This window comes from Bubalus kerabau, chromosome 5 (genome assembly GCF_029407905.1).
Source record: "Bubalus kerabau isolate K-KA32 ecotype Philippines breed swamp buffalo chromosome 5, PCC_UOA_SB_1v2, whole genome shotgun sequence".
Classification (NCBI taxonomy): Eukaryota; Metazoa; Chordata; class Mammalia; order Artiodactyla; family Bovidae; genus Bubalus; species Bubalus kerabau.
Genome location: NC_073628.1, coordinates 34,437,323 through 34,465,244, shown reverse-complemented (window position 1 = coordinate 34,465,244; position 27,922 = coordinate 34,437,323). Strand labels below are relative to the sequence as shown.

The window sequence follows — 27,922 nt, the reverse complement described above, 5'->3', positions numbered from 1 at the left end:
AACTGGAGAGTAGCCTGCACTTGCTGCAACTAGAGAAATCCTCACGTAGCAACAAAGACCCAGCACAGCCAAAAATAAATAAAATTTTTAAAAAAGAAAGGGAATAAAGTTTTGGATAGAGAGGTTAATCACAAACTCTGCAAGGGAGCTTGGTTTTAGGAAGAGTCAGTTTCATTCAGTTCTGCCCTCTGGCACTATTAGGGCAGAAACCCAAAATGAGTTTCCCAAATTTTACATGGGGAATTATAATATTTGCCACATCCTTTTTGAAAGAATATTGGATAGGGAAAGAAGGAAAATTAGATTCTAAGCCTGGCTCTGCAGCACCTAGAAAATATATTTCATCTCTCTGAGCCTTGGTTTTTCGTCGATTACACGAGGATTTGGAATGAATTATCTCTAAGATCCTGTCTCTCCCTAACATTTTGTGATTTATGAGGACAGGAATAATGAAATGTGATGTGTAGGTATCTGGCAATATACAAACCATTCTCTCTGATTATTATAAAAACCATGTCTGTGTTTTTATTTCTGGTATGAGTTACTAACTTACATCTGATACTTCATGGAAAACAGACGTTAGCTCAGAAATTACTTGATCAAAAACAGCACTCTGATGTCAGGGAGGTTTTTTTTAAGGCAACTGCTAAACTTTTTCTGTAAGTTTGTAGTTGCCTTTTGGATTTTTAGGTCAAGTCATAATAGACCTTTGTACTGAAAAAGCTTGAGAATAATTGATCTAATTGACTAAATTCCTCTTCACATAATAACACTGCAAGTTATTTAATAGGAATGCTAAGGAACTGTAAGTAAATAATAATGCAAACCAGTGAGGAAACTTTATGTGTGGCCTAGTAGTCAAGAGGTTGGGCTGTGGTTCCAGACTGTCTAGATTTGACTTTCAGCTCTGCTGCTTAATACCTGTGCTGGGCAACCGTGGGTAGGCTGCTTGACTGCTTAAAGCCTCTGCATCACCAACTATTAATATTAGATGATAATAAATAATTATTGGGATAAAGTGAATATAATGTATGTGATGTACTGAGAGTAAAAGTGCTCATTAAACATTACTAAAGGTTCTTAATAATTAGCATTATTAATATAATAACCTTCAACCTATGTATGAAAAGTCAGTCCCTTGCCTCACCATTTTTTCCTTTTATCTCTAACTATTCCTTCTTGGTCTCCTTTGCTAACTCTTCTGAATCTAAATATTCTTTCAAAAGCTGGTTTCCTCTGGGCTTCTCTTTGTGGCTCCTTTTTCTTTTAATATTCTTTCATTCTTTCTGGATGTTCTCTCCTTTACTCCTATAATTTTCACTACTACCTATTGTTTTAGTACTCCTGAAGGTATATTTAGGCCAGAGCTGTCACCTGTTATTCATTTATTTTAGATACAAGAGGTTTATATGAAAAGAGATTCTAGTAATAGTATACTTCTTTGTTCTTCCTGCTCTCCTCAGCAGTAACAATGAAAGAAATCAATGGGGCAAAACTCAGTTGTCAGTGAGGCTCACAGAGGGATGGTAAGGTGTCTGCTGTGGGTTTGGAAGGATCTTTGTCATACTGAGGAGAGTAGATATTGAGCAGTAGATTGCATTGTAGAGCCTTCCTTAGCCATGGCTTCTAACCTTCCTTTCTGCTCTGACCTCAAAAGGATTGCTCCCTTGGTTGGGAAAGACAAAAACACCCAAGTAAATATTTGTGGAATGAACACAATTGTTTTGAATCTTTGTTGACCTAAAACAAGTAGACTGACAGTTATTTTTCCAGCAAAAATTGACTTACTTAAGATCAACAGAGGCTTCCCTGGTGGCTCAGATGGTAAGAATCTGCCCGCAGTACAGGAGACCTGGGTTTGATCCCTGGGTTGGGAAGATCCCCTGGAGAAGGGAATGGCAACCCACTGCAGTACTCTTCCCTGGAGAATCCCGTGGACAGAGGAACCTGGCAGGCTACAGTCCATGGGGTTGCAGAGTCAGGCACAACCGAGCAACTAACGCACACACACAGACACACACACAGGAAATCAACAGGAAAAAAAAAAATCAGCAGAAAATTGCAATTCAGGGTCTTCAACTGTGGCAAGGTCCCTGCACAGCAAGGGCAGGAGAGCTCTTAGAAAGAGGGGAAAAGGAAGTTGGGAGGGCTGTAGTCAACAAAGAGCCATGGCTTTTCATCGGCTTGAGTTGTGGCAGCCTCGCGTTGGCTGAGCCGGAGAGACTTTCTTCTTCCTGTTGGGCTCTGCTGTCCTCCTGGGGCCTGAGACCTCCCCCTTCTGGTCAACATGTAGTCACCATCCTCCTCTGAGTGAGGGTCTTTGCTGTTCTAGTAGCTTCCTGAGCTAATGCCTTTGGAATCAGGAGACACAGAATATGAGCCCCAGCTCTACCACGTGTAAGTGACAGAATTGGTCACTTGGGAGGAAATGTGAGCTAATAGCTTGCTTGGCTTCCCAGAAGCTGTTTAGGTCAGAGGATGGCTCCAGCTGGAAGTTCCTGAGGTCAGGAGGACCTTCTGGGCTCGGCGTGGGAAGTCTCAGTGGGGAAAAGCAGCAGCATATGAGAGGATCTGAGGTGGTGTGGGGTTAGAGATAGCAAGGGAAGGACAGGGACACTGTTTTGGGAAAATGACTCTCTTGGGCAGCACCTGTTCCTTTTCTCAGTCCTTTTAACGCTTCCTTTTCCCTGTTTTATTTAGAATAATATATATGTCGATAAAGTAGGAAAATTGTTAAGACTTCCAGTAAGATAAATGGCTCTTTAAGGGTAGTGTGAGCTCTGACATAGAAACTGTGGCTGGAAACCATGGATGTTAATAGTGTAAATTCCTGTTGAACTTCTTGAAATTATATAGACCAGTAATTGCTAAACGTTAAAATATATATATATATATATATGCACCTTAGCAAGAAGTCATTTTTAAGCATTTACTACTCAATATGTCTTTATAAATTATAAAAGTACTACTGTATTAATATACTTTAAAAATAAAAATTAAGAAGGATAAGATTAAAAAATAAAATTTCTAATATTACTTTCCATTTTTCAGTGGCTCATCTTGTTTATATCCCACATTGGAGATTTGAGATTAGTGAAGGAACATTTCATAAGGGAGAATATAGTGGGTGGTTTAGTAGATTGAGTGCCCTATACAGAGAGCCTCTGGGCTGGATCAGGGCTGAGGCTTTTGCATTTTATACCTGCCCGGGGCGTAAACAGGCTGCTTCTTATTAGGACCTAAAGTTTTCATTCTTCCTTATCAGAAACAAAGAGCTAACAAGTTATTTGAGTGTCTCTTGCCTCATTTTATAACACAGGAGAGACCCTAAATAATAGTCCCTGTGGGCACCAAGTTAGTACCAAGTGAACCCTTAGTGTACTTCCAGAAGGAGCTGCTGCTTCTGCTAAGTCACTTCAGTCATGTCCGACTCAGTGCGACCCCATAGACGGCAGCCCACCAGGCTCCCCCGTCCCTGGGATTCTCCAGGCAAGAACACTGGAGTGGGTTGCCATTTCCTTCTCCAATGCGTGAAAGTGAAGTCACTCAGTCATGTCTGACTCTTAGTGACCCCATGGACTGCAGCCCACCAGGCTCCTCCATCCATGGGATTTTCCAGGCAAGAGTACTGGAATGGGGTGCCATTGCCTTCTCCGTCCAGAAGGAGAAGAGCTTTTAATTGAAAAGAGCAACAGGTGCAGAGTAAAGAGATAATTGCTATCTCAGCTCTTTAGGTATAAGATCTAGGTTTAGTTTTAGGGACAAGTAATGGAAATAGTAATCACTTTTGTAAATTATAATAAATAATATTTATCGATACTTAGTTTGTATCTGATTCAGCACTACAAACACACACAGGTAAGATGTAATGAGATAACTTATGAGGTGAGTACTACCATTCTTGTTGTATGAATGTAGAAACTGAAACAAAATACCAAACTATAGCACCATAAAGTTTATATATAGTTTATATGTTTTTGTATAGTTTATACATTTTTCATATGATTTATTTTTTATTTAATCATTAACGACTGTTTATTCACTTAACTAATGACTGTTCTTAATATATCAGGAACTTAATGTTCAAGATACAGAAATGACAGAGTGGTTTCTGCTCTGAAGGGTCTTATAAACTAGTGGAGCAAAAGATAAGTAGATCAGTCTAGCATTTTGTTATTTATAAATATATTTCATATGTATTGTCTCATTTAGTCCTCACAATATCTCATCTTACAGGTAGAGAAATTGTGTCTCTGGGACAGAACTTAAACCCAAGCTAAAGAATCGTTTGTTATGCCTTAACTCTATTTCGAGGGCTTTCCTGGTGGCTCAGTGGTAAAGAATCCACCTGCCGATGAGAGAGACATGAGTTTGATCCCTGAGTCAGGAAAATACTGTGGAGATGGAAATGTCAACCGCTCCCGTATTCTTGCCTGGGAAATCCCATGGACAAAGGAACCTGGCAGGCTGCACTCCATGGGGTCACAGGAGAGCTGGACACGACTTAGCAACAAAACAGTAAAGCTCCCTTTTTATATTTAGAAGAGTAGAACCATGTCATAAGCAAATTCATTACTACAAGGTTTCAAATTAATTTCTTTTGAAGTACAGTTGACTCTAAGGAACTTGAAGACTATATTAAATAACTCAGGAAATGACTTTTAGTGTTCTGTTCAGTCCTAACATAGAGATTTTTCTAAATATGGCATATTTTAAGTGTAATTTCATTTTATGTGTGTTTTTTTGTTTTGTTTTGTTTTTTTGAAGACCAGAGAATGAAAATTTCCAGTCTTTGTATCTTCTTTGTTTATTCAGTTACTTAGGATATATTCTGTCTTCTGTTTTTACCACAGGCAACTTCAGAGTGGACCTTGGATTACCCTCCCTTTTTCGCATGGTTTGAGTATGCCCTGTCACATGTTGCAAAATATTTTGATCAAGAGATGTTGAACGTCCGTAATCTGAATTACTGCAGCTCAAGGACCTTACTCTTCCAGAGATTTTCCGTCATCTTTACAGACGCACTCTTTGTGTATGCCGTCCATGAGTAAGTCTGAGAATGCTATTCCGTGTGGAAGATGTTGAGGAGATGGTATCAAATAGTATTAACCTGTTCTTCACTGTGGGCAAACGAAGTTCATATAATAGCAAATGCTGGGACATTTGTAACTGTTGCATTTTAAACTGCACAATGAGTAGTTACAGCTAGCAGTCTAGCTGAATCTTGTGGGGAAAAAAATGGGGGTTAAGGTGGGTTACAAGGTAGATAGTACAAGATTGTGAATGTTGTGAAAAGTAGGCCCAAGTAGAGTTCCAGGACCATTTCTCCTGCCCAGAATGGCTCTACATGCCTCTCTTTCCTATCTTGTAGCAGGCCACCACATGCTGCTGTGACCTCCCCTATTCTTTAGGATACTCACATACACACGACACAGCACACTCACGCACACACACGCATAGTGCTAACCACCAATGGAGTGTCCCTTCTAGGAAACTCAAGACATCTCACTGAGTGCTTCTAGTTGCAGTCTCCGGATTCGTTCCTTCACAAAGACTTCGTTAATTTTAAGCTATGTTTATATCGTATACTTTTATGTTTTGCATCTTTTACTTATAAATTACTTTTAAGTAGTTGAATACATATATGTAGAATGTTTTGCACAGTGACTTCCAAATAGTGAGTTCCCAGTCATTGTTGGTCTCTATTCTGTCCTAATACTTAAGCCTACTCATCTGATTGTGACAGAGAAGTAACTCTGTTACTAGTGCCTGTTGTCATAAATAGATAATTTCTGTTTATGTGGCTTTCTCGAGTGAACCTCTTGCCCCTTACAGAATAACTCTTGTTTGGCTCCCTGACCTTCATTCTGTGTATGACCTGGCAAGAGTTGGAGGAGAAGGTGATATATCATGTACTCCTTTTAACTCAAAATGTTTAAATTCATGCTCCCAGGGAAAGGGTATATAGGCAGCAAGAAGGAGGAGAGTTCATTTCCATCTACAGTGTAAGAGAGAACAGCTAACTAAGATAAAAACTTCAAACAAGGCACTATGTGTAGATTAGTAACTTGCTTAATTTTCTCAATTTCCCTTTAAGGTTACTCTATTTATGAGGAAACTCAGGCTGCAGGGAGGGAAAGCAGGACACCTTTCCCTAGCCCCTGTCCAACTGCATCTTTATTATGTCTGCTTTCTCTTTTAGCTTTCTTTGTTTTCAGGATTTGCTGGTATTCAAATGAAACACATTTTAAAAAAATCTTTTCATAGAATAATAAATACATCCTTGTTGTCAAAATTTTGGAAAACAGCACATAGACAGTGGTTCAGACGGTAAAGAATCTGCCTGCAAGGTGGGAATACTTGATTTGATCCCTGGGTCAGGAAGATCCCCTGGAGGAGGGCATGGCAACCTACTCCAGTTTTCTTGCCTGGAGAATCCCATGGACAGAGGAGCCTGGTGGGCTACAGTCCTTGGAGTCACAGAGTCGGACACGACTGGGTGACTAACACTTTTGCTAAAGTTAACAGGAACCCATATTCCTCCACTTACTGCTCCCTTATCAACACTTTGGTGCCTCTTTGTTTCAACCTCTTTTTGTGTCTGAATATAATTTTTACAAAATAGAAATGGATCGTACTGTTGTCATCTGCTATTGTCACTTAATTACTGTATTCTTTACCTTTAAATGACATACACTTTTTTATAGGAGTTTTTAAAAATTATCTGGGTAGTTGAAAGCTGCAAGTTTGTGTCTCTATTCTTTTTTTTTTCCCTATCCCCTCCACCACCCTCTCCCAAACTCTCGCCAGCCTATTCTTCATTTGGCTGGTTTGATGACATATAATTTAGAATGCTGTGTATCCTGGTCTGCATTTTTTAGTCTTACAGACCGAAATAGTGTGTGTCCTCTCAGTTTTCAAAATTCTTTTGGGTTTTTGGTTTTTTTAATTTGTTTTACTAAATGAAGACTTTGTTTCAAGTCAGCGTAGCTGAGAGAGACACGAAACTGGCCCTGAGGACTTTCTTTCTGCTACCACCTTTTTAGGTTTAGGAATGGCATGGACAACCCAATCCTTGTTTCTAATGAACCGACAGGGAAGCAATTAAAATTTTTGTAACCCCCTGGAATTACTTGGGAACGGTGACACCCAAGGGCACTTTAACTGGAAAGTTGTCCATATCACCAGACCTGGATCCTGTCACCTTTCTTTTTCTTCCCTGTTGATAACTGGCAACATTGAGCTGTGATTTGGGTGCAGACCTATTGAAGGGCTACAAGAAAGTCTCCTGGAGTCTCTTCCCTCCTTTTTAAAAAGAAAACCTTCCATGGTCCTTGGGAAGTAAATGTTATACTCTTAGTGAAAGCATCTAGGATATACCAAGTGCTCCATAAATAGTAGCGTTATTTCCTTTATCTTTTCTCTCCTCATTCCTCCATTTCTTCTTTCCTTTTTTTCCCCTTCATATTTGGATTGATATAAACCTTAGTTGGACTTCCCTGGTGGCTCAAATGGTAAAGCATCTGCCTACAATGCGAGAGACCCAGGTTCGATCCCTGGGTCGGGAAGATCCCCTGGAGAAGGAAATGGCAACCCTCTCCAGTACTCTTGCCTGGAGAAATCCATGGATGGAGGAGCCTGGGGGGCTACAGTCCATGGGGCCGCAAAGAGTCGGACACGACTGAGCGACTTCACTTTCACTTTCAAACCCTAGTTTTCCAACTGCTCTTCAGCCTGAATGTTGCTTTTCGATCATTCATTTTCAAAATAAAATAGTTCCACATTAAAAAGAAAAGAATTGCATGGACAGCTTCTCAGGAATGACTAATAAAACACCACAGAGTGTATCAGAGCACTCTGTAAAAGTACTGTAATGTTCTAATGAAGATAGAAGTTGTTTCTGATTCTTTCCTCATGTCCCAATTTAGGTGCTGTAAATGCATTGATGGGAAAAAAGCAGGCAAAGAACTTACAGAGAAGCCGAAGTTTATTCTGTCAGTACTACTGCTGTGGAACTTCGGGTTGTTAATTGTAGACCGTATCCTTGACGTTTTATGCACTGTTCCCTTATTTATTTGATATGTACTAAAGTATAAGATTAATTTTTTCTGTAATGATGATTCTGAAACGTGAGCTGCTTTTGAAAGTGGATGTGGGATGGGTTAGTCAGTTCCCCAAACTGTGGTCTCTACTCAACTTTACCACCCTCTGGTTGTAGAGCACTTTGTCCCTGAAAAGTTAGTGATGATGTTCGAGAATCAGGTAAATCACCAGGAAAGCAATATAATGGGACTTATAACTGTCTTTAGATTAATCTAAGATACATATCTGAAATAGTTTATATTATTCTAAATACCTTTTGTAGAAGAGGGCCTATCACAGTATTGCATGTGAAAACAAGGCTTCCTGCTTTTCTCCCCTCTTGGCTTACCCCATGTTAATAGGCAAAGTTCTTAAATCCAAAGGGTCTGAATGTAACTAATATCCAAATGACTGAAGCCAGATTTCTAGTTTTCATAGACATAGCCAGGTGTGGGTGAGAGCACCTAGACCTTGGTTTAAGTGTGACTGGACTCAGATCTCAGTTTTGTCATCTGAGTGGTGATAGGCCATAAGTATAGTGATGCTCTGGGCTCTGAGTACCTCACAGGTTCATTGTATACTTACTGACAATGAAATGCTGCATGAAATGGCCTTTGGTAGCTGTTAGGTCCCTTCCTTTCTCATCCCTGATTCTAGAAGACAAAACAAAAAAAACTCCTTTAGCTGTTTAAAGGAGTTTTTTTTTTAAAAAAAAAAACAACTCCTTAAGCTCATTCTTTAACTTACAGAACATATGGGAAAGTTTCCTGGTTTTCTTCTTAAACATAAATTTTAATTTAAAAGTTCGTCCAGAATTTTACAATTTATACAAAACACTTTTATGCAAAGTGCAAACTGGTAGTAATACTGTTGTCTTTAATTTACCTGAAAAATAAGCACCTGTAACTTTGATGCTCAGTCTGCTGGCACAGTTCATTGTGAATTTGGTATCCTCTGTTTTCCTTCCTTGACCTAAGTCCAGATATTCATTTCCAGTACAATGGTTTTTTATCTGGATTAATGCTGCTCTCCATTGCACGATTCTTTCAGGTAAACACAGAATAGGCTAGTTATATTAGTTTGGTTTTTAGCTTGTAAAGGTGATAGGTAAATTTATTTGACCAACTGTTTTCCATTGCCAAGTGCTATTCACACTTTTATTGAGTATTTCTCACAAATTCCATCTTCTCTTTTAGTAATACTTTTTTCCATTTTACAGATGAGAAAATTATACTCTAAAAACTTGTTAGGGTGTGGCAGGCCTGAAAGAAACTTGAGTTTCTATATTTGGTTTGGATTGTCCAGAAAGGAAGTCTTCCATAGTTTATACAGAATAGTAACTGTGATGGTGGGGCCTTCCCCATCAGAAGCATGTAGCATAGTGTAATGGAAAGTATGGGATTTGGAACCAGAAGACCTGGGTTGAAATCCTGAATAACCCAAACAAGCTGTGTGACTCAGACAAGTAATTTAAAAGCATTGGCACTGGGTCCATTATATATAATATCTTATTGAGTAAACCTTGCAACTGTTGTGTGAAGTTGTTAAAATTATCCTCCTTTCTTTAGAGGAGGAAAGCAGGTAATTTAGATTTCTGGATGTCTCCTCATCTCTGGGATTGGGTTTTAGGAATCTCCAGGGAATATTGATACACCATCAGGTTTGGGAACCATCAACCCAAGGCAAGTCTTCCGACCCTCCCAGCCTCAGTTTTCTCATCCGTAAAATAAAATTTACCCTTGATACATTCTGTTTATTAAATGGGGCCACTTACCTCACAGGGACTTTGGAAAGATCAAATTCAATAATCTGTTTTAAAGTTCTTTATCAACTATGAATGTCTGGATAAGTTTTTTTTTCTTTTAACCATTATAAGCCACACTATCCATAGATCATAATTGGTGTTCAATGAGTGAAGGGTGAATGGTTGTTGAACAAATGAACTAAAGTTTAGCTGTAGAACCAGCTGGACTTTCTCTGAATCTTAAATAATAAAACTGGTGGAGAGATTTAGAAGCATCCCTTTGGTTTTGCCTTACCATTGCTGATTCATCTGTTCTAGACCACACCTGATGAGACAGTGAAAGGAGGAACCTGGCCTTTCACGGTCCCTCTGGCAGTTTCTTTGCTGAACCCCAGGACCATTATCTCATTTGGTCCTTCCAAAATTCCCGTGAGGTAGGTAGAAGTCAGACTTCTCTAGTCATAGTCAACTCAGTTTGGAGGGTTGTTTTTTTTTCCCCCCAGAATCAGAATGCCTTTAATTCTCCTAGGTAGTTTGTTAGATCAGGTACTACTTGCTGCCTTCAGCCCAGTTGTACTCTATGTTACCTAATACGTAATGTACGAATTAAGTGATTCTTTGTTAGCATAGTTTATCTATAATTATTCATACTCTGATTCCTAGATCTTCTCTGGAAATCAGCTCCAGCTATTGTTTAACTATAAGAGAGTGAAGTAATTAACGTCTTTGGGTCGCTTAGCGAGAATTTGTAGTGTGTTGTTATGCCGATGTATCTTATACGTCAACATCAAACTTAGTACTTAATAAATATTTGTTGAAATAATGAATTTATGAACCCACTAGGCTCACTGTAAAAGCTGCTGCTGCTGCTAAGTCGCTTCAGTTGTGCCCAACTCTGTGCGAGCCCATAGACGGCAGCCCACCAGGCTCCCCCATCCCTTGGATTCTCTAGGCAAGAATACTGGACTGGGTTGCCATTTCCTTCTCCAATGCGTGAAAGTGAAGTCGCTTACTCATGTCTGACTCTTAGCAACCCCATGGACTATAGCCTACCAGGCTCCTCCGTCCGTGGGATTTTCCAGGCAGGAGTACTAAAGTGGGGTGCCACTGCCTTCTCCAACTGTAAAAGCTAATTGGAATCAATTCCTTCTTTCTCCTTATACTGGTCTTCCCTGCTGGCTCAGTGGTAAAGAATCCACCTGCCAAGCAGGAGATGTGGGTTTGATCCCTGGGTGAAGAAGATCCCCAGAAAGGGAAATGACAACCCACTCCAATATTCTTGCCTGGTAAATCCTATGGACAGAGGAGCCTGGCGGGCTAAAGTCCAGGGCGTCACAAAGAGTTGGACATGACTTAGAGACTGAAACACCACCAGTGTTATATTTCTCATATTGTACATCACATTCCTAGAAGTTACTTATCTAGTAACTAGAATTTTGTGCCTTTTGACTGCCTTTATTCAATTCTCCCTCCCCCATTTCTCACCTCTGGCTAACTATAGGTCTAATCGTTTCCCTATGAGTTTGTTTGTTTTTGAAGTAATAATTGGTCTACAACACTGTTAGTTGCTGTTACATAACATAATGGCTCAGTATTTCTATCCATTTCAAAATAATCACCACGGTAAGTCTGGTTACAATCTGTCACCATACTGAGATGACAGATAGAGTTGCTGACTACATTTTCCACACGGTACATTTCATACCCATGATTCATTTGTTTTGCAACTGTACTTCATCTCTTAATCTCCCTCACCTATTTCTCTTCTCCCCTCACACATTTATCTTAACCATTTTCAAATACAATAGAGTTCCCATACCCCTTCACTCATTTTCCTGCAATGTTACCATTGTATGGTACATTCATCAAGACTAAAAAACCAACACTGATACATTCAGATTTCACCAGTTTTTCCACTAACATCCTTCTTCTATTCCAGGATCCAGTCCAGGATGCTACATTATGGTGTTTAGTTTACCCTGAATTTTGAATTGATATTTCCCTTTTCAATCTCCTAGAAAAGGCATATTGAAGGAGCATTTCTCTTTGCTGTTCTCCTGCATTTCAAGCACATCTACCTCTATGTAGCACCAGCTTACGGTGTATATTTGCTGCGATCTTACTGTTTCACTGCAAATAAACAAGGCAAGTTTTAGTGATTGTGTTATTTTTCTTTTTTTTTTTTTGTCTTGACTTAGTGGCTTGCTTTTTAATTTTTATTGATTTATTTGACCACACTTAGTATCTTAGTTCCCTGACTAGGGATTGAACCCATGCCCCCTGAAGTGGAAGCATAGTCTTAACCACTGGACCACCAAGGAACTCCTATGAGAGGGTTTTATGAGGCACAGCAGATATCTTTCAACTATTGATCCTATAAAAATGGGTAAAAACCCATTCTTACTTTTCTGTGTTCTTGCCACATCATAAAGATTGGTATATTATCATGCTGCTGCTGCTGCTGCTAAGTAACTTCAGTTGTGTCCGACTCTGTCTGACCCCATAGACGGCAGCCCACTAGGCTCCCCTGTCCCTGGGATTCTCCAGGCAAGAACACTGGAGTGGGTTGCCATTTCCTTCTCCAATGCATGAAAGTGAAAGTGAAGTCGCTCAGTCGTGGGCTACTACTAATTTGGGCATGTTATATAAGCTATGGCTTTCCATGCTCCTGGTTAATGATAATGGTCTTTTCTGTAGATGGATCTATCCGCTGGAACAGCTTCAGCTTTGTCCGTCTTATTTCCCTGGGACTGATTGTTTTCCTAGTTTCTGCTCTTTCATTGGGTCCTTTTCTAGCCTTGGTAAGTCTTTTATTTGTTATAAAGAAGACATGTTTGGTGTTATTTAGAAAAAATAATAAAGCCAGGGATATATAAAATAAGCAAAACTACTCCTTTTTCACTCCTTCCAACAATGACTCCACAAAGATAAGATGGTATTCTTTCAGGCATTTTTGTGCCTATGCAAATATGAATGTGCATATATTTGTGTGTTTAACAATATGTCTCACACAAACACACTCACACAGAGTTGATTGTAAGTATTCACAGATATCTGGATTTGTTTATTTGCTTGTTTGCTATGTTTTATTTGTAACCCCAAGTCAGTCCTCAGCGTTTTCCCAGTCATTGACAGCAACATTCTAAAGCGCCTAATATGCTACAGATGTTCAGCAGGTGTTTTTCCTTTTTTTGCTTCTTTCCTTGTTAATTTTAATTGCTGCTAAAACTGGGAAACACTGCATGTCTCGTCAAGCGTTCTGCATCGTCCCCGTTTCTTCAGTAAACTTGATGAAGCTGCAGTCTGTTCTCCTTTTCCCCTTATCAATTCTTCCATTATTATATTATTATACACAGTATCAGACTGGTATTCAAAATACTTTGATGTACCTTGTCACACATGACAGATGAGAAGGTTGGACAAAAAGAAGTTCTATGAACTGCTCAGCATCACATAACTATTTCCTTGAAGGAACAAATACTGGAACTCAGACCTCATATCTTTCTTCTCACAATGCCACAGATAGTACCCTAGTTCTCTTTTTTAACTTAGAAAAGATTGATCACTGTTTAATCTCTTTTCAACAGAACCAACTGCCTCAAGTCTTTTCCCGACTATTCCCCTTCAAGAGGGGCCTCTGCCACGCATATTGGGCTCCAAACTTCTGGGCTTTGTACAGTGCTTTGGATAAAGTGCTGTCTGTCATCGGTATGGTAGCAAACGTTCTTACCTTTTTTTGGAGGCGGGGGGGGGGGGGGGTCTCTGCTCATGGTTTGTGGGATCTTAGTTCCCCAACCAGGGATCAGCCCGGGCCCCAGCAGTGAGAGCACTGAATCCTAACCACCTTTTTTTGGAGGGGGCGTCTCTGTTTTTGGTTTGTGAGATCTTCGTTCCCCAACCAGGGATCAGCCCAGGCCCCAGCAGTGAGAGCAAATGAGTCCATGTAGGGACCTACATGGAATTCCCTGAGCCTTCTTACTTAGACTATGAATATTGCAAGGGCTAGTCACATTGAGAAATGGGAAAAAAAAACCCTGCTTTGTCTTGTGAATGAGGCTGAACTGTTTGTTCTCCAGCCCCGTGTTTCTGCTCTCAGGATAAACAGGGACTGATACTTCAGCAGTGGAAATAGACTGCATTCCTTATAAAAGCTCTTTGTGGCAATGAGATGGTTGTTCCTTTCCTTGGGAATAAAATATTTAGACATTTTTAAAAGGTAATTTTTACCTCAAGTAAAACGTTTTTCAGCCATTATAACCTTACTTTTAAACTTTAAAATGTGAAGAAGCATTTTTAAGAATGTGTAAGTTATGATTCTGGGTATTAAAGATAATGGTAGGCATGCATTCAGCATGAGATGAAAGAAAGAGAAAACTTAGGCTATGCTTTTGAGTTTGCGATGTGATGAAAAGGAATTTATACCTTCAGACGGTTCTGAAAATAACTGACTGTAGAACAACTCACAGTCTCTCATCTGTGAATGCAGCCTAGTGTGATGGGAAATGGCAGGATCAAGAGAAGGCCAGGCAAGCTTCTGTAACCGGACAGACAGTAAATATTTTAGGCTTTGCAAGCCACATAAGGTGTTTAGTTGCTTGTTTGCTGCTGCTGCTACTAAGTCTCTTCAGTCGTGTCCGACTCTGTGCGACCCCATAGATAGCAGCCCACCAGGCTCCCCCATCCCTGGGATTCTCCAGGCAAGAACACTGGAGTGGGTTGCCATTTCCTTCTCCAGTGCATGAAAGTGAAAAGTGAAAGTGAAGTTGCTCAGTCATGTCTGACTCTTAGCAACCCCATGGACTGCAGTCTACCTTTACAACCTTTAAAATGTAACAACTTATTATGAGAAGCAAATGCAACAATAAAGACATGCCAGGCTGTCAGTAGCAGGGGTTTGGAACCAGACAGCACTGGATTTGATTCTTCCACCTAAGCTGTGTGACTTTAGGCATGTCACTCATCTTTGTGTGCCTCAGGAGCTAAAAGTAATGGCTGCAGAGCCCTTGGCATATGGTGGGTGCTTAATGCATGGCGGCTGCTATTACTCTTTTGGACACTTACTTGTGGGAAATCATAATTTGATATTCTCACTCACCCACTGAGCCCAGCCTTGATATATCTGGCATCTTATAAAGTAAGTTCTTAACACTTCTGAAAACTTTAAATGACTGGCATAATATGAGGTACAGGGGCCACTTGCCTTATTTGAGTCAGGAAACCGATGTACCTCATCTTGTGTATCTGTCTCCTCAAGAATGTTGTGAATGGAAAGCCAGTGGCAGGTTAGGCAATTCTGTTTCAGGCAGGTAATTATTAGCTTTAAGAGAGAATCTGCAGGCTGAAGTCAAAAGGGAAGAGGTAAATGAATAGAAAATATTTTAGTAGTCTACACTTTTCTCACATTTCACTAATTTTCAGTGGCATTAGATGGGGCCATTCAGGTGCTCAGACCATCTCTGACTATTCTGTTAGCTTGTTTGGGCTGGGGCTTGCATCATTATCCTTGGACTTGGTTCATTTAGTAAGTATTTCTTGAAATGTTATGTTATGTGCTGAGCATAGAAATAAACTGTCATTCCTGCCTTTAAGGAACCCAGTGTAGGAGAGTAAATGAACATATAAACAGATACAGTGCAGCATGTATAAGAGACCACCTTAGCCCACAAGAAAATCAGCTTTACTTCCAGAGTTAGGAGCTTTCTTAGGTGAGTGAATTAGGAGTTAGCTCTGTAAAGTGAGTAGGCCATTCTATGCAAAAGGAGTAGTCTGTGCAGAGGGACACGGGTGTCTGAGGGGTATATCAGCTCATTGCAGCCGAACTATATTTAACAAGGTGAAGCAGATGAGTCTGGCAAGGTGGGACGGGCTAGATCATGGAAGATACTGTGGACTGTGCTTAGGAATATGGACTTTATCCCATAGTCAAGGAAGGATTCAAAGCTGGCTTGTGACATGGTAGTATTTGAGAAAGCTTGCTTCATTTTAAAGATGATAGCAAATTGCTGTCCATGCTACCTGCCAGCAAGGTTTCCTGTTCCAATATAGACAACCACACTGTAAACCAGAGGCATTTTAGGTAGAATATTGTGGCACTGAGTTAATGAAATCTTGACCTTGAAGCAGTCATAAGATTTAGTAGCATATTCTTTTTTTCCTCAAGGAATTGACTGGTAAAATACAGTGTGAAAGTGTCACAGACTCTTTGCAACCCCAGGGACTGTAACCCGCCAGACTTCTCTGTCCGTGGGATTCTCCAGGCAAGAACACTGGAGTGGGTAGCCTTTCCCTTCTCCAGGGGATCTTCCCAACCCAGGGATCTAACCCAGGTCTCTGGCATTGCAGGCGGATTCTTTACCAGCTGAGCCACCAAGGAAGCCACATAACACACGGTGTGCCATTGATCAAAACAAAATGTCTGTTTACTCTGTAGGTTTAGAACTGAAACTTCTTGATCCCAACAAGATTCCCAAGGCCTCAATGACAAGTGGTTTAGTTCAGCAGTTCCAACACACAGTCCTTCCCTCAGTGACGCCTTTGGCCACCTTTATCTGCACTCTGATTGCCATGTTGGTAAGAATTCACACGTGGTCCTCATTTCTTGAGTTTTCTCTCCTTTTTTTGTGTGTGGCTGGTTGAATTTCAAGTTTTCCTAACTGGAGGATAAATTCCATGGCTGTAATCCTGCTGCAGATTGAGGCATTTCCTAGCAATTCTTAGGGTAACTTTGAACACCATAAGGAAGGATTACTAGTAAAGCCTCTTTGAGAGAGGTCCTCACGAGAGGCTAATAGACCATCTGTTCACCATCAGATGAAGAAGAATGAAAAGCCCGAGGCGGGGCGGGGTGGGGGTGGGGGGGTGGGCGGATCCTGGACCACACCGTGGAGAAAGAGGACAGGGTAGTAAGGACATCAGGTTTTTGTTTTCTTCCATGGTGAACTGATCAAAAGTCTAAATTTTTCTGAACCGCCTGGATATTTTGTCTTGATAATGAGCTGAGATGCCACAGTGGCTGTTGGAGCATCAGATAAGAATCTTATATGAGTCAGATGCTGTTACAGGCATCATTCAAAGTTGTTTTTGTTAGTGATCATGATAAACTCAATTTCATGATATAATTTTAGTAGAAGTCAATATAAATAACTCAGTCATACCTACTTACACTCAGTTTTAATTTTTGTTTCTGAATAATCAAGCCTACTCACAAGACACCTGACCCCACTTAATTGCATGGCAGTACTGGTAGGTAATTAAGCTCTGTTGGCCTATTTATCCACATGTTCTAACTGAGGTTAAACTTTTTCCTAAAATTTCAGCCTTGTAAGCTGCATGTGGAAGGCCTTGGATTGCTTGTAAATTACACTACTCCAGCTCACAGAGTTAGATGTTTGCTTATTACTATTAAGATTTTTTTGATGTCGACCATTTTTAAAGTTTTATTGAATTTGGTACAAAATTTTTTATTTTGTGATCTGGTTTTTTGGCCACGAGGTATGTGGGAATTGAATCCACACCCTCTGCACTGGACAACAAAGTCTTAATCACTGGACCACCAGGGAAGTCCCTGGTGTTTGTTTATTAATATGCTGCTGCTGCTGCTGCTGCTAAGTCGCTTCAGTTGTGTCCGACTCTGTGCGACCCCATAGACAGCAGCCCACCAGTTTCCGCCATCCCTGGGATTCTCCAGGCAAGAACACTGGAGTAGGTTGCCATTTCCGATTTAATTTATTATTAGCTCCACAATATCGATGAACTTTTGTAGTTTGATCTAATAAGTTCAGTGACTATTAGTTAACTAATTATGAAGGTGTAATGGGGGTTATACTGGCTATCCTAGAACTTAATTATCATTCCTTATTAATGTCAATGAGTAGAATTAATTTTAACGAGTTAAATATATATTTCCAAATGCCTTTTTCTGAGTAGTGTTTCTATGTTAACTTTTAGTGGACTGTTCACAAAGCAAATTATCTCAGTTTGATGGAGAATAATGAGCTACTGTTTTTCAGAGATGATGTAAATTATATTCACCTAACGATGTTTCAGTAAAGCCTATTTTAAATGATACTGAAGTTTTATCTTTGCCTGTTGTTTCTAGCCCTCTGTTTTCTGTCTTTGGTTTAAACCTCAAGGGCCCAGAGGCTTTCTCCGATGTCTGATTCTTTGTGCCTTGAGCTCCTTCATGTTTGGTTGGCACGTCCATGAAAAAGCCATTCTCCTCGCAGTTCTCCCAATGAGGTAAGCTCAGTTAGTGAGCACTTCTGGCATATTTCACAGTGACCCTGTTGTTTTCCATCTGATCTGTCCCTTGACATGTTCAGTGGGATAGGCAAAGATGTGTGGGAACAGGTTTATACCTGGACAGAATGGGGATGCTTAACTTGGGATCCTTGGACCTGTGAAAGTTCTAAGCTATGCAGAACTGCCTGTATTGTCTCTGCATTTTTTGGTAATGGGTCTTGTGGTAATTAAGAGTCATGATACCAGTCTGTTACTGCTGAATTTTGAATGGCAGCGTAGTATGAAAAAACGTGGTATTTGATGTCATCACGCCCACAATTCCTTGTTGGGTGTTGTTTAGTCAAAGTAAGGAGTGAGTCCATTATGGAATAATACCTAGCATACACACAGCGCTTCAGAGTTTTCAGAACTGTTTTTGTTGTTTGTTGGGATTTTGTTTTGTGCTTTTGTATTCTTTCTTTTGAGCCCCACAGCAGCCTATAAGATAATTAGGATAATGATTATCCCCTGTCTTTATAAAGCCCCAGAAACTGGGGCTCAGAGTTTGCCTTATCCAAAGTCACACAGCTAGCAAATAGCAGGATTAGGACTTTAACCTGAATCTTACCACAGTGAATCTTGAGTTCTTTTCACTGTGCCATGCTGGAAAAAAAAAAAAAAAAGGCACAATGTGTCTATTTTATATACAACTGAAACCCAGTTACATAGATGGTAATAGAATTAGCCCTTTTCTTAAGCTTTTTCTTAAATCCTGAGAGACGTCATTTAAGCTCTGAAAGAACATTAAGCAAATATGTCAGATCAGTACATGTCTTGTCTGAGTTCAACAGGGCAAAATTCCTAATGTCTTTAGTTAGAATTCTAATTGAACACCAGGACATGTGGGGCATTGTCCCAAAGAAGAGCTATAGGGTTGGAAATAAAACTCTCAAGTCCAGTTTCCCTGTCTACCTCTATTAAGCAGCTCCCAACCCCACAATATTCCTTTCTTTGAGGAGGCAGTTACTCAGAGAGACAAGATTCTTTTTTGAATGTTCCATAATTCAGTGTAGTACATTCTTCTATGTATTGCTTCAAGTTTCCCACTAAAAAAATTAATATTCTCAATTGAATTGGACTTGTAGCAAAGATCAGTATGTTGTTTTATGCAAAGCCAGTTCTAGAAATATTATATATATATATAGCTATTTGCAAGTATAAGCTTCATTTGATGTTTTAATGAATTACACTAAGAATTATTATGAGAATTTTTATTTTTAGCCTCTTATCGGTGGGAAAAGCAGTAGATGCTTCAATTTTTCTGATTCTGACCACAACAGGACATTATTCCCTCTTCCCTCTGCTCTTCACTGCACCAGGTAAATAGCTTCTTTTTAAGAGAGATCTATTTGATTGTCATGCCTTTACATCAGCACCTGCAGATCAGTGCTATCTGATTTAAACTACCTTAAAGTCTCTTAGAAAGAGAGAGCTCATCCATTCTTTTAAATAAAACCTCCAATATATCCCTAATTCTCAGTATCTTTAGATGTCACAAAAATGCATAGTTAAGCTCAAAAAGCATTCCTAGCACTATATAGCTATGTCAGTGTGATTATATTCCTTTAAGTATTCCCTTAAGTATCATAAACCTTCCTCTTACCAACTTAATCATCATATGTACCTTTTTATTCTTTTAACAGAACTTCCCATTAAAATCATACTCATGTTACTGTTTACCATCTATAGTATTTCCTCACTGAAGACTCTGTTCAGGTAATCTAAAAGAGTACATTTAAAATTCTTTTTACTCTTGTGAAATGTTTACTCCTAAATGATTAAGTCTTTTACATTTTAATTTTTTAAGTATTAGTGGTAATATCACAACATTACAAAATATCAGCAATGCTGCTACTGCTGCTAAGTCACTACAGTCGTGTCCGACTCTGTGTGACCCCATAGACGGAAGCCCCTCAGGCTCCCCCGTCCCTGGGATTCTCCAGGCAAGAACACTGGAGTGGGTTGCCGTTTCCTTCTCCAATGCAGGAAAGAGAAAAGTGAAAGGGAAGTCGCTCAGTCGTGTCCGACTCTTAGCGACCCCATGGACTGCAGCCTACCAGGCTTTTCCGTTCATGGGATTTTCCAGGCAAGAGTACTGGAGTGGGGTGCTATTGCCTTCTTTGAATATCAGCAATAGCAGGAGAAATTACTCATATTCCATCACTCTGAATAAGCCAGACACAAAAAGGACGAATATCGTATGATTTCATTTATATGAAATAGCTGCTGCTGCTGCTAAGTTGCTTCAGTCGTGTCCGACTCTGTGCGACCCCATAGACGGCAGCCCACCAGGCACCCCCGTCCCTGGGATTTTCCAGACAAGAACACTGGAGTGGGTTGCCATTTCCTTCTCCAATGCAGGAAAGTAAAGTCGCTTAGTCACATCCAACTCTTCGTGACCCCATGGATTGCAGCCCACCAGGCTCCTCCATCCATGGGATTTTCCAGGCAAGAGTACTGGAATGGGTTGCCATGAAATATCTAGACTATGCAAATTCATAGAGACAGAAAGTAAATCAGTGGTTACAGGGACCTGTGGGAGCGGTGGTGGTGCTGGATAGGGAGCTATTACTGCTTTACTATCTCCAAAGATTCTTTTTGGGGTGTTGAAAATGTTTTGAAAATGGACGATGGTCATGGTTACACAACATTATCAATATACTTAATACTACTTAATTACAATAAAAAATGGTTAACAAATTGTATATGGCTTTACCAAACAAAAATTATGTACTGATTACCGTATTCTTATTCCAACGTCACAGTATCCAGCCCCCTTTCCTCTTCCAAATGCATAGCTAGTTCTCCCTCAGCAACTTCAGCTAAGTGACAGCATTGATGATGACTGGATAATTTGGATTGTTGAGTTAATAGAATGATATAGTTTTATCACTTTTTTCTAAATGTGAAATTTTTTGCATTCTTTTGACTCTGGCTTTAGCTGCACTGCATATCAAGACAGTGCAGTTGGGCAGCTTTAGTTGAGAAATGTTTGCAAAAGCAGAATGACTCATCTAAAGTCAGACGTCTCTCCTTTTTTCTTCAGAAAAGAAAAGCCTCTTTTTAATTGGATGGAAACTTTCTACCTCCTTGGCCTGGGACCTCTGGAAGTCTTCTGTGAATTTGTATTCCCTTTCACCTCCTGGAACCTGAAGTACCCGTTTATCCCTTTGTTACTGACCTCAGTGTATTGTGCAGTGGGCATCACATATGCTTGGCTCAAACTGTATGTTTCCGTATTGACTGACCCTCCTGTCGGCAAGACAAAGAAGCAATGAGTAAAGGAACTGCTTGGATGTATTCCAAGCAATTATTTCATGGGAAGTTAATCAGAACTTGAAGAAAGTTGCTGGTAGCATGAAGCATTCATTTCAATAAATCTGTGGGAGGACCATTCTTGTAAACTTGGCCTTGCCCAGCCTAGCAACCTGATTGTCACCATGGTGAGAAGCCACTTGTCCTCCATAAGCAGTGAAATACATCTGAAACAAATCTCGCCTTTCCCTTTTAAAATTGTCATTGAGACTGCTGTGCTTGCTCTAGGCAAGAAGGGAATCTGATCAACAGCATGATTTTTTGTAGCCTATAATAACCATCATCAGGATATAAAGCATAATTAAGATCATGTGCTAAGGGAAGTATAAATAAAATACCATTTTGTATTTCTGCACAAAAAACTTTTTGGATTATTTCCAGCTCCTCCATTTTCCTATTGGTGTGCACACAGCAAATGGTGTGCACTAATCCCCATCTGTACACCTTGTTCCAGGAGGTGTTTTTCTTTTTTCCATTGAAATTATGCAGCGACAATACTCACAAAGACAATATTTAATGAACTGTTCAGCTTGTCAGTGGAGATTATAAGCCACTCTGCTCTTACATTGAGTTAAGGACGTCTTCTGCAGTTCATTTATTTTAAAAGCAAGTACTCCAAATTTGATAGGGTCACTCCTTAAACTTTCCTGTGTGAACAGTCTTAAGTGTTTTTTTTCACAGCCCGATCTAGTCCTCCCCCTACTTTGAGAGTACTTCATACACTTTAACCAGGACCCCAGATTGCCTAATATCTGCAGCACATTCCAATTCAGCCAACGTTTATCTAGCTGTCACTAGGAACCTTCACGTTTTGTTTACCCATTGTCCCCCTAAGAAGATCAGTGAGAGTCCAAGGTCAATAGAATCCTGGGATGCTAATCCAGTTATCCATCTCTTAAATTCACTCTATTTTCCAAGTCTTCTTTTGAGTCTTATTAAGAGATGAGGGATTTTTGCCAAAGGAGGGGGGAAGCACAACCTCTCTAGCCTCTTTTCCTCCCCACAGTTCCCTGTTATGCCATGTGCTCCAGCTGTCCTAACAGCTTAGAATTCCCGGTGTGCCGTGCTATTTCCTACCTCTGCTTCCTTTCATTTCCTGCCACTTCCTTTCTTCCCTCTCTCTGCTGACTTTTACACCCTATCACTTGATTGTCTGCACTTCAAGATTCAACTTCAAAATGTTCTGAAATCTGTAAGTGAAAACAAGCAAAGTTACTATCAAAATTTAAACAAATAAGATATATGTGAAGCCCATTTTTTACTGGCTGTTTAATTTTATATGCAGTGCACCAAAATTTAACAAGTGGAAGGAAAAGAAAAGTGGGAAGGACTTGGTATTCTTGATCACAATACATTTTCCCAGGTTGAGGAGATAGAGCCAGAACTGGGCGGGAAGAAGATGCCCTCTTTCCAGCCCAACACTGGCATCGTTCTCCGTGTTAATAATTCCCACCTAGAAACTACTGTTTGTAAAGGGAGCACTTCAGTGTCAGAAAGAATTGCCCCCTATGCGTAGTCCATGCAGTTTCCGTTTGCACTTAATGGGAGAAAAAAACATTCTATTAAAATCTTTGAAAAAGATGTTTTACTCTTAAGCAGTTAGATAAAATTACTCTTCCAGTATAATCATGGTAAAAATAAAAAATTATTTCGGCCCACCTACCTGCTTTTTTGTGCTCCAAAGACGTGAACTACTGTGCTAATGACAACTGAAATTAGAACCATTTTACAAACCTCAAAACCCTGAATCAATACAGCCTTTAGTTTCTCACAATAAAGTCCTGTATTCGGCATCTCCACTTTATAGAAAGGTCAGTAAATGTTTTTGGGTTTTTTTTCAGTCTCAGAAGTGTTGACTGAAAAACACACACACAACATAGGAGTTGTTTCAGGTTTATTCAGGGACTGTAGTAAAGGCTGTAGCCTAGGAAACAGCTTCTCAGTAACTCTGAGAGAACTGCTCTGAAGAGGAGGGGGGAGGTTCAAGTATATATGTGACTTTGGGGCTAGAGAATACATGCACTCAGGTATACATTTTGGTAAAAGATTACTGCTAGTCACGAAGAACAGACATCTCAATAATTTTAGTGCTCTTCTGCATATAGGAAGATGCAAGAATCTGGGTTCATTAAAATTCTTGCTAAGATACACATCTAACTGTAAGGGACCAGCTTGTCCAAAGCACAGAGCATCCTGTTGTCAAATTAATTTTCTCCATCTGAAGCAAAGAGTGCTTCATCCTGTTATCACCTTAACTTCCTCTGAAGCACAGAGTGTACTGTCCATCAGCAACTGTAGCAGATTACATAAGACAGCTATAAAAAGGACTGGACCCATAGTATACCTATGTACAGAATCCTAGAGCCTCTCAGAAGAGCACTCAGGGAGGATTCATTTTTTACAGTTTTCCTGAATGAATAGATAGCTGATTAGGCAGTGTTGAGGTGTTCAACATTGTGTAAAGCATCTCCTTCCACATGCGCAGCTGTTTCTTAAGGCATTTAATGCTGAATTCATATTTTTTTCCTCTAACTTACCAGTTGATCTCTGAAACCATAGTTCAGTTCAGCTCAGTCACTCAGTCGTGTCCGACTTCTGCGACCCCATGAATCGCAGCACGCCAGGCCTCCCTGTCCATCACCATCTCCTGGAGTTTACTCAAACACGTCCATTGAGTCGGTGATGCCATCCAGCCATCTCATCCTCTGTCGTCCCCTTTTCCTCCTGCCCCCAATCCCTCCCAGCATCAGAGTCTTTTCCAATGATGTTGTATTCCTATCGTGACAACCCTTCAAAGGATACACAAAGGGGAGGTCCCACATTGTGGCCCTTTCTACTGAAAGCGTACTATATAACAGGTGTTATGCTAGGTATTACCTGCTTTTAATCCTAAAGTTTGAAAAGCAATTCATTATTGCTTCAAATATTTGCTGAGTTCCTATTGAGTGTCATATGCTGTGCTAGGTGCTGGAGATCAAAAGGTGAACAAGAAAGACATATTCCTGCACTCAAGAATTTATATTCTAGTGTCTAGAGAGATGTAAGAGTCAGGAAGATGACTCCTAGAAGAAAACATAGGTGGAAAGCTGTAGAACATTAGATTCAGTAGTGATTATCTTAGATATGACACCAAAAACATAGGCACCAAAAGCAAAAATTGACAAATTGGACTGCGCCTCAAAAGAAACAGGGCTTCCCTGGTAGTTCAGCTGGTAAAGAATCTATCTGCAATGCAGGAGACCTGAGTTTGATCCCTGGGTTGGGAAGAACCCCGGAAAGGGAAACAGCTACCCACTCCAGTATTCTGGCCTGGAGAATTCCGTGAACTGTATAGTCCATGGGGTCACAAAAGAGTTGGACACGACTGAGCGACTTTCACTTTCAAAAAAAACAGTAGAGTGAAAAGGCAACCTATGGAATGAAAGAAAATATTTGGAAATCATATTTGATAAGGGATTAATATACAGAATATATAGGTCTCTTCTACAGCCCAACAACAAAAAGAACCAAGCAACTCAATTTAAAAATGGACAAAGGACTGAATAGATAATTCTCCAAACATATACAAATGGCCTACAAGCATATGAAAAGATGTTCAACATCACTAATCATAAGAAAAATGCAAATCAAAACCACACACTTATAGGATGGTCACTATCAAAAGAATGGAAAATAAGTGTTGGCAAGAATGTGGAGAAAGTAGAACCCTTAAGCAAAATGGTTCAGCCATTGTGGAGAAACAGTATGAAGGTTCCTCAAAAAATACAATTTCCATATGAATCATCAATCCCACTTTCAGGTATATATCCAAAAGAATTCAAAGTAGGATCTTGAAGCGATTTTTGCATATCTATGTTCATTATAGCATTATTTCACAATAGCTAGGAGGTGGAAACAACCCAAATGGACATCAACAGATGGACAGGTAGATAAAAAATGTTGCATATACATTTTACAACGGAGTATTATGCAGCCTTGAAAGGAAATTCCGGGAATTCCCTGGTCCAGTGGTTAGGACTCCACGCTTTCACTGCCAAGGGCTGGGGTTCCATCTCTGGTTGGGGAACTAAGTTCCTGTAAGCCATGTGGTGAGGCCAAAAAAACAAGGGAGGAGGAGGAAATCCTGTCACATGCAACAACATGGATAAACTTCAAGAACATTCTGCTAAATGAAATAAGCCAGTCACAAAAGACTGTGTAATTCCACTCCTATGTATCTGAAGTAGTCAAAATCATAGAAACAGAAAGAAGGAAGGTAGTTACCAAGGGCTGGGGGTAGGAGGGAAAAGGGATTAGCATTCAATGGTAGAGAGTTTCAGTTTTGCAAGATTAAAGTTCTATAGATCTGTTATACAACAATGTGAATATACTTAACACTACTGAACTATACACTTAGAACTGGTTAAGATGATAAGTTTAATGTTATGTTTTTTACCACAACTTAAAAAGTTAAAATTTTAATTTATCCCAAAAAAAGTTATTGGATTTCCCTGGTGGTCCAGTGGTTAAGAATCCACTTGACAACACAGGGGACATGGGTTTGATTCCTGATCCAAGAAGATCCCACAGAGGTAACTAAATATTCTAAATATTTGTGTTAATTACTACTAATATGGGTATCTCTAAATAGTATATATTTGCCTAATATTGAACTTTATACATGGGATCATTTATTGTCTTCTAACATCTCTTTTTCTCTGATCTTTTAATCTTTTTTTTTAACATCATCTTTTTTTTTTAAGTTCATCATACTGGATATACCTTTGAATGAAAACATGGCAATTTATCCTCTATTCTGCTCTTAATGGACATTTTAAATGTTTCTAGTTTGGGACTATTACTAATGGATATTACTCCTTGTAATATAATATTCTTGTATGTCTCTTAGTCCTGGTTAACATGCCCCAAAGCTTCTCTAGACCCTAGACTGTGGAGTACAGTCTTTAAATGAAAAAGAAATGGAACACAACTTAAATATCCATCAAAAGGTTAATGGGTGACTAAAATGTAACTTACTGATATAATGGAATATCATACAGTAATCAAAAGGAATGAGCTTGATCTTTATATCATCATGGATGGATCTCAAAACATGTGGAATGATGAAAGTGAGAGAAAACAGAAACACTGAATCGTACAATTTATGTAAATTTTAAAGCATACATAATACATACTAAATATATGTAAAAATATAAAAAGTGAACTGTAAGTATACACTAAACTCATGATTGTCTCCGAGGAGGATGGGAAAGGGTTCTATATTTATAGTGTTTTATTTCCTTTTAAAAAATGACAAAATATTAACAATTCTGGGTGACAGCATATGGGTATTTGTTATACTGTTCTTTGTATTTTTGTTTTTGTAGGTCTTAAGTTTCTTAAAAGAGAAAGAGAGTGGACCGAGAAGACTGTGGAGAAGAATATTTAAGCAATATTGAATATTTGTGTTTGTCTAACAGATCATCTAGTATTCAAAATTAACATAATTCTATGTATGGATGTGAGAGTTGGACTGTGAAGAAAGCTGAGCGCCGAAGAACTGATGCTTTTGAACTGTGGTGTTGGAGAAGACTCTTGAGAGTCCCTTGGACTGCAAGGAGATCCAACCAGTCCATTCTGAAGGAGATCAGCCCTGGGATTTCTTTGGAAGGACTGATGCTAAAGCTGAAACTCCAGTACTTTGGCCACCTCATGCGAAAAGTTGACTCATTGGAAAAGACTGATGCTGGGAGGGATTGGGGGCAGGAGGAGAAGGGGATGACAGAGGATGAGATGGCTGGATGGCATCACTGACTCGATGGACATGAGTCTGAGTGAACTCCGGGAGTTGGTGATGGACAGGGAGGCCTGGCATGCTGCAATTCATGGGGTCACAAAGAGTCGGACACAACTGAGCGACTGAACTGAACTGAAGGTAGATTTTTTATGGTTTTCACTCTTTTGATATAATTTTAAAAGAAACACTATGGTTTTAAAAAAATAAAAAGAGTGTGCAAGGACTTCTTCCCTGGTTAGGAATCCACCTTCCAATACAGCAAATACAGGTTAGATCCCTGGGCAAGGAACTAAGGCCCCACTTGCTAATAGGCAACTAAACCCTGATCCACAACTAGATAAAAATCTGCTGGCAGCAACCAAGGTGCAGCTAAATAAATAAAATTTAAAAGACTGTGAAAAAAAAAAAAAACCTCTTTCATGTGTCATACTGGTATTTACATAAGGCAGATTCTCAGGTAATTATTAGGTCAAACAGCTTGAACTTCAAGAAACTGTTCCAATATACATTCCTTTGGAAGATCCTAACTTTAAATGTTACAGATCTGGGAGTCCTTTTTGTAGGCATAAGAGTCTCATCCTTTATTAGCTGATACTTAATTCTTCCACTTCGGAAATCAATACCTGAGGCATACGGCTTTGCGTTAACCTCTGGTTTAATCAGCATTCTTCTAAGTAAAATGTTGAAGACATTTCAGCTGTCTAAACAAGGGCTGTCTAAACGGA

The 27,922-nt window shown here is 39.7% G+C and overlaps 1 protein-coding gene across 2 annotated transcripts in view; it reads left to right on the top strand.

Annotated features, from left to right (window-relative positions):
- Positions 1–22,502, top strand: part of ALG8 (ALG8 alpha-1,3-glucosyltransferase) — a 28,784-nt gene extending 6,282 nt beyond the window's left edge. For both annotated transcript variants that reach the window (XM_055581416.1, XM_055581417.1), the window contains 11 exons: positions 4,854–5,047; positions 7,929–8,038; positions 9,065–9,132; positions 11,845–11,971; positions 12,524–12,627; positions 13,414–13,534; positions 16,257–16,396; positions 17,925–18,064; positions 19,328–19,425; positions 19,750–19,822; positions 21,153–22,502. In XM_055581416.1, coding sequence (XP_055437391.1) covers positions 4,854–5,047; positions 7,929–8,038; positions 9,065–9,132; positions 11,845–11,971; positions 12,524–12,627; positions 13,414–13,534; positions 16,257–16,396; positions 17,925–18,064; positions 19,328–19,425; positions 19,750–19,822; positions 21,153–21,384 — 1,407 coding nt within the window. In that variant the 3' untranslated portion in view covers positions 21,385–22,502. The remainder of the gene's footprint in view (positions 1–4,853; positions 5,048–7,928; positions 8,039–9,064; positions 9,133–11,844; positions 11,972–12,523; positions 12,628–13,413; positions 13,535–16,256; positions 16,397–17,924; positions 18,065–19,327; positions 19,426–19,749; positions 19,823–21,152) is intronic.
- The last annotated feature ends 5,420 nt before the right edge of the window (positions 22,503–27,922 follow it).